General features: G+C 50.4%; 1 protein-coding gene across 1 annotated transcript; it reads left to right on the top strand.

The window, feature by feature from the left end:
• Nucleotides 1–4921: 4921 nt before the first annotated feature.
• On the top strand, nt 4922–6034 carry LOC111145436 (prolactin releasing hormone receptor). Its single transcript, XM_022500326.1, has one exon. It carries the CDS (start codon nt 4922–4924, stop codon nt 6032–6034), a length of 1113 nt encoding a protein of 370 aa, XP_022356034.1.
• Nucleotides 6035–6454: the final 420 nt, after the last annotated feature.

Below are 6454 nucleotides of genomic sequence, written 5' to 3'. Positions count from 1 at the left end.
GCAAGTTGTGTGTCCCACAGGCCCCTGCGGAGGGCACAAGGCTATTTGGGGCTCACTTTTGATTTTGAACAGGCTGAGAAAAAAAGCCCAGCCAAGGACGGTTTCTAGGCAGCAAAACAGCTTTTTTTTTTTTTTTTAAATTTTTAAAGATTTTATTTATTTGACAGAGAGAGAGATCACAAGTAGGCAGAGAGGCAGGCAGAGAGAGAAGAGAGTCCAACGTGGGGCTCAATCCCAGGACTTTGAGATCATGACCCGAGCCAAAGGCAGAGGCTCAACCCACTGAACCACCCAGGTGCCCCAGCAAAACAGCTTTTAAGCCTCCACTCTTTTTAGGCAGAGCTGTGTTGGAGAATTTAAAAACGACTGGGGTGTGCAGGGCAAAGCTGGAAGTGATAATTGATATGTCTGGAGTCTGTGATGAAAAGCACTTTCTCAAGGTGATCTAAGGGAAACATTTTTTTTTTTTCCACTTTAGTATGTGACTTCAGGTCCCTTCTTACCTGCCGGCTCAGGTTGTTGTCTTCTGCAGGCTGCCAGCCCCGCTGTACTGAGTGGGCGTCTAGACCTTCTGCACAGATCAGCCTGAGAAGCCTGGGCAGCGGAGGGGAACCTGGCTCTTGGAATCCACGCAGGACAGGCTTAAAAGAGAAAACTCTTTTTTGGCGGGGGCATCTATTTTGTTATTGCCTGGACCTAGACAAGTCTCAAAAAATTGCTGTCTCCCAACTAGTAATTTAAATATATGTGTATATATATGTTTCTCGTACGGTTGGGCTAAGTGCAATATATCAACATGAACTTAGCTGGCATAAAATTTTCAGATCCCTTAATCCAGTTTCCCTGTGGTCCTTATCTCTGTTGTCTCTGTCTTCTGTTTTCTATATCCTGTTGTCTCCTGCCATCATAAAACATAATACCATCTTCTGAAGTTCATACAGCCCATGAGTTTTATCTTAAGCAAGGGACACTTAGGGTGAGCTGGGACGCCTGGGTGGCTCAGTCAGTTAAGTGTCTGCCTTTGGCTCAGGTCATAATCCTGGGGTCCTTGGATCAAGCCCTGCATCAGGCTCCCTGCTCAGTGGGGAGCCTTCTTCTCCTTCTCCCTCTGCTGCACCCCCTGCTTGTACTCTCTCTCAAATAAATAAACAAGATCTTAAAAAAAAAAAAAAAAGATCTGTTTAACTTAAACACAATAATGCTAGGGCTGCAGTCAGATTCGTTAGAGTTTCCTTTGATAAACCATAACAGAGGAGGATTCCTATATTTATTTAATCCCATTTGAACCTACTTGTATTTTTAGTGTGTGCAGGTGCTTCTCTCATTCATTAGGAGGCAGTAAAGTGTGAAGTACTTTGGCTCCAGAATCAGGTGAATCTAAGTGGAAGTTCCAGCCTCACTGCTTAGAGTTGTGCCATTATCCAACTGGCCTTGAAGAGCCAGTTTCCTCGTCCCTAAAATGGATATAATAAGAATTTTGAGGCGATCAAGTAAGATAAATATGTAATGTACTTAGTCTAGTGCCTGATAAGTAAAAAGCCCTCAACAAAGAGTGGCTATTTTTATCCATTCAATCATAAGAAACATGTACTGGGTATCTGCTGGGTTCAGGCATATTGTGGGTATCCAGAAAGAATTTATAGTTGTGGTTGGTAGATGCAGGGGTTAAAACACTTTCAAATGTAGAAAGTAATAAAGGACAGAACGATCATGAAAGAGAAAAGACTTTGAGGAAAAGATAATCTTTGAATTGGGTCTTCTGGGAGGTGAAGAATGTGGAGTTGAGTGGGGACCAAGCAACCGGCATTCTGGAGAAAGGGAACGACTGCTGAGAGTGTTATCAGACAGGAATGATGAGAACATGTTAGCATCCAGCTTGGCTTAAATATATATATGAGAGAGAGAGAGAGAGAGAGAAAGATGGATAGAGGTGGGAGGCCAGCCCAAACATAAAAAATGAGAGAGGATGAGATAGAATAGGGGTCCATGTTGGTTGGAAACGCCAGGCTGAAGGGCCTGGCCTTCCTCTGATGGGCCATTGAAAGCTTTTGAGGAAGAGGAAGTAATAAAATCCAGTGATTTGCTCTCTACTATATGGAGTACTATTTTTCTTCCATTTGTCCTAGAAAATTGTTTACTTATAATCTCTCAGGTTTCTAGAGCACTATTAGTTCAGACAGGAAAGTCTAAACATTGGTATGGTTTAATCATGATGTCCTGGCGGAGTGAGAGGGACTAGCCTTCATTCCAGTGAAGACCGGAGAGAATAAAGATTTAAAGTGGACTATTCTAGTCTTAGATGTTTACTTCCTTTTTACCCTGCAAATACTGACAACAATAAAACTCATACCAGATTTGATCTGGAACTTGGCAAATGACCGACTTTCTTGTCTGGAAGGTGTCCCAGTGATTAACTTCCAAATACTGACATTTGCATGCAATAGGTATGCCTACAAAAAGAAGGTTGTCTTTTTATTATTTTTAGTATTATGTATCAGTGATATCGACCAGAGTGATGGCTCTAGTTATGGGGACTAACCACATCCCAAATCCCTTTCTTACCTTCATTACCACGATTTCCTCTGCTTAAGATATTTTGAAGCAAAAGGGTGCCTCTGCTTTTGGGTGCGTATAACTCTGTCTGTGAACATGATGGCAAACATTAGCAGGTAAATCATAAGGCAGACCCAGACTGCATTTCATTCTGATGTTTTTGTCCATATCAGATTGGCTTCAGCTATACTGATTATAACTCAGGGAGTGTGTGGGTTTAGAATAGATACAGTTGTATCACATTGATTGCTTTTCTTCCATTGTTGACTTTTCCTTCTGTATGAGTCAATCACTTGAATTTGCAAGGTGGACTAATTTTGCTTCTTTCCAGCCTAACCCAGGCATCTGCTGCTAGAGGACAAAGGACAAAAGCTTACGGGAGAGGGGGACGAGGAGGGGATGAGGCAGATTCAAAGGAGGGAAGTTACAAAGCCTCCTTCCTTGACCTCCTCCCTACTGTCTTTCAGGTTAATTTGTATTTCAATGAGAACTTACTGCTGCTGGAGATTTTATGTAACTTTTTTTTTTTTTTTGATTTTATGTAACTTTTTAAGCTTCTCAAATGTCGGTTACTTTTGTTATTCTTGTGGAAATCCTGCAATCACTAGTATCATTTTTAATCCTAAAATGAGGTAAGGAGGCCTGCTTGTGTTTATGTAAGGAAGAAGACGGTAGGGTCCCAGTCCTGAAGCTTGCCTACTGTCCTGGAAGAGTCAGGCAGATAAGGGATAGGTCATGGGGGCTGAGAAAGAAAGATCAGGGGCGCCTGGGTGGTTCAGTCAGTTAAGTGTCCGCCTTCAGCTCAGATCATGATCTTGGGGTCCTGGAATGAGCCCCGAACTGGGCTCCCGGCTCAGCGGGGAGTCTGCTTTCCTCTCTGCCCCTCCCTCCTGCTCATGCGCGGGCGCTCTTTCTCTCTCTCTCACTCTCTCTCCAATAAATAAGTAAACTCTTAAAAAATAAAATAAAATAGCTACAGGGTGAGTAGGGGAGTACTGGGGCCAGGCATTGAATTGTGCCTGTGTAGGGTAACTGGAGTGAGAGCGGCATCTTCTGACCTAGGGAGGTGACACAGCGTCATCATTGTCACTAAGTGCTGGGACCCACAGCAGGAACGCGTCACCACCCTCCGACCCCCAGAGACCCCTGCTTATTTTCCTCCACTTCACCCTACTGCTCTCCTAGTCGGCAGCCCCAGCTCAGAAAATAAGCGGAGAGGCAGCTGTTTAAACCAGGCCAGGTCCGTTCTCTGAAAGCGTCGGACGCAGAGAGAGGCGGGAACTCCTTAATGGTCCCCCCACCCCACTCCCCAGCCCCGGGACCCAAGTATGGCGCGGCGGGGTGCCGCGGGAGCTGTCCGCTGTTCTGAACTCTGTTACTTAGCTGGACTCGCGGCTCTCCAGGCACGCCGCAGCCTGGGTGAAGGGCGCAGGGGGTCCCGGGAAAGGCGAGGGCCTGTAGGTCTGCGGCGAGCTCCAGACTCTAAATTTTAAATCCCTGCCAGAACGTCCTGTCTACTCCATCCCAGACTCTTAGCAGGGTCCAGCTCTTAGGGATGGGTCCCTCATCTCTTCCTCACATCCCGTGGTGTAGCTCAGTCCCTCACTCCACTTCTTACCCTGCTCCAGGTCATCCTGAGAGCCTGGCGCTTGAAGCCGCTCCTCCCTCTTCATCCACCGCTCCCTCCGCCGGAGCAGGACTCTGCCAAGGCTCAGCAAGCTCCCGCTTCGAGATTCTCCCTCGTCCCTCTCACCCAGGTTTGTCTGCCCTTCCTCCCTTTTCTGTTTCCATCGTCTTCACACTACCCTTCTACTTAGTTGTCTAAGCACCAGTCGGGTGGTGCGCGCTCCGCCCCCATTTTCCATACAAGGGAGCGCTGGATGGGGAGGCGGGGCGAAGGGGAGGGGCTCCCCAGTCCCTCTCAAAAACTGCGAGCCCACCAGCCCACTGGGAACTCCCGAATCTGTTGAGCTCCGGCGGAGAAGCGAGAAGCCTGCACCGCCGTCGTGGGCTGAGGACCGCCAGGGGGACAGCCGGGATTCGACCCCTCCGTCCCCGGAGCGTTTTTCCGCAAGCCAAGCCCCACTCACCAGGTAGGATCATGCTCCTGGGTCTGACCTGCGTAGGCTGCAAAGGCTCTACATTGAATAGGAGGCGTTTAAATAACCTGTGCATACGTAATCTCGCATAGATTTATTTTTACATAGGGGGGATGACAGTACTTCTGATTGTTGTAATTTATTTTGGCCAGTTATTTTAAAGGGAGTATTTGGGTACTTGAGGTTGGGGAGGGAGGCACAATTGGTGTAGTAGGGAATGGATGGACAATGGGAAGTGACGGGCTTTGATTCTCTTTGGACAGGTGGCCATGGCCTCACTGCCGACTCAGGAACCCCCGGTCCCTGACTTATTTTCTGGGTTGCCACCGGCGGCCTCAACTCCTGCCAATCAGAGCATAGAGGCCTCGGCGGTCAATGGGTCTGCGGCTGACCCAGGCGCTCAGGCCATCACACCCTTCCAAAGCCTGCAGCTGGTGCATCAGCTGAAGGGGCTGATCGTGCTGCTCTACAGCATCGTGGTGGTTGTAGGGCTGGTGGGCAACTGCCTGCTGGTGCTGGTGATTGCGCGGGTGCGTCGGCTGCACAACGTGACCAACTTCCTCATCGGCAACCTGGCCTTGTCCGACGTGCTCATGTGCACCGCCTGCGTGCCGCTCACGCTGGCGTACGCTTTCGAGCCCCGCGGCTGGGTGTTCGGCGGCGGCCTGTGCCACCTGGTCTTCTTCCTGCAGCCTGTCACCGTCTACGTGTCGGTGTTCACGCTCACCACCATCGCGGTGGACCGCTACGTCGTGCTGGCACACCCGCTGCGGCGGCGCGTCTCACTGCGCCTCAGCGCCTGCGCAGTGCTGGCCATCTGGGCGCTGTCCGCGGTGCTGGCGCTGCCGGCCGCCGTGCACACGTACCACGTCGAGCTCAAGCTGCACGGGGTGCGCCTCTGCGAGGAATTCTGGGGGTCTCAGGAGCTCCAGCGCCAGCTCTATGCTTGGGGGCTGCTGCTCGTCACCTACCTGCTCCCCCTGCTGGTCATCCTCCTGTCTTACGTCCGGGTGTCGGTGAAGCTACGGAACCGCGTGGTACCGGGCTGCGTGACCCAGAGCCAGGCCGACTGGGACCGCGCGCGCCGCCGCCGCACCTTCTGTCTGCTGGTGGTGGTCGTGGTGGTGTTCGCCGTCTGCTGGCTGCCGCTGCACGTCTTCAACCTGTTGCGGGACCTCGACCCGCACGCCATCGACCCCTACGCCTTCGGGTTAGTGCAGCTGCTCTGCCACTGGCTCGCCATGAGCTCGGCGTGCTATAACCCCTTCATTTATGCCTGGCTGCACGACAACTTCCGTGAAGAGCTGCGCAAGCTCTTGCTTGCCTGGCCACGCAAGATCGCACCGCACGGCCAGACCATGACAGTCAGCGTGGTCATCTGAGGGCTCCACGTCAGGGCTTGGTTGGGGAGCTTCACGTCCACTCATCTCTGGGGGTGCCCAGCTGAGGCCGGACTGGAGCACTTAACGCCCAACGCCAGGGCGAATCCAATACGTGGCAAAACTTCCAGCTTAGCCCTCCTGTCCAGTTGTATTGCCTTGTCCTTGTGTCTATGTAAAATGTGAACTGGGCTTTGGTGGGAGTCTTGTGCTTTTCCTGGAAGAGGCCAGGGAGAGGGGAGAGGATTTATTATTTCCTCTTTATGCCCTTGAATGCCAAACAAAGCTCTTTCTCTTGGTTCACAACAGTAAATCAGAACCCTGGCTGTCTTCCTTACTTTCCCTTCTACATGCTCAATGGTGAGATGAAGGAACAATGGGGGTGGGATTTAAAATGACTGCGTTGGGGTTGGTGAAGCTTTT

This window comes from Enhydra lutris, unplaced genomic scaffold, assembly GCF_002288905.1.
Source record: "Enhydra lutris kenyoni isolate GAN:26980312 unplaced genomic scaffold, ASM228890v2 scaffoldscaffold12, whole genome shotgun sequence".
Taxonomy (NCBI): domain Eukaryota; kingdom Metazoa; phylum Chordata; class Mammalia; order Carnivora; family Mustelidae; genus Enhydra; species Enhydra lutris.
Note: the sequence above shows the minus strand (reverse complement) of the source record. Positions and strands in the feature narration are given on the sequence as shown.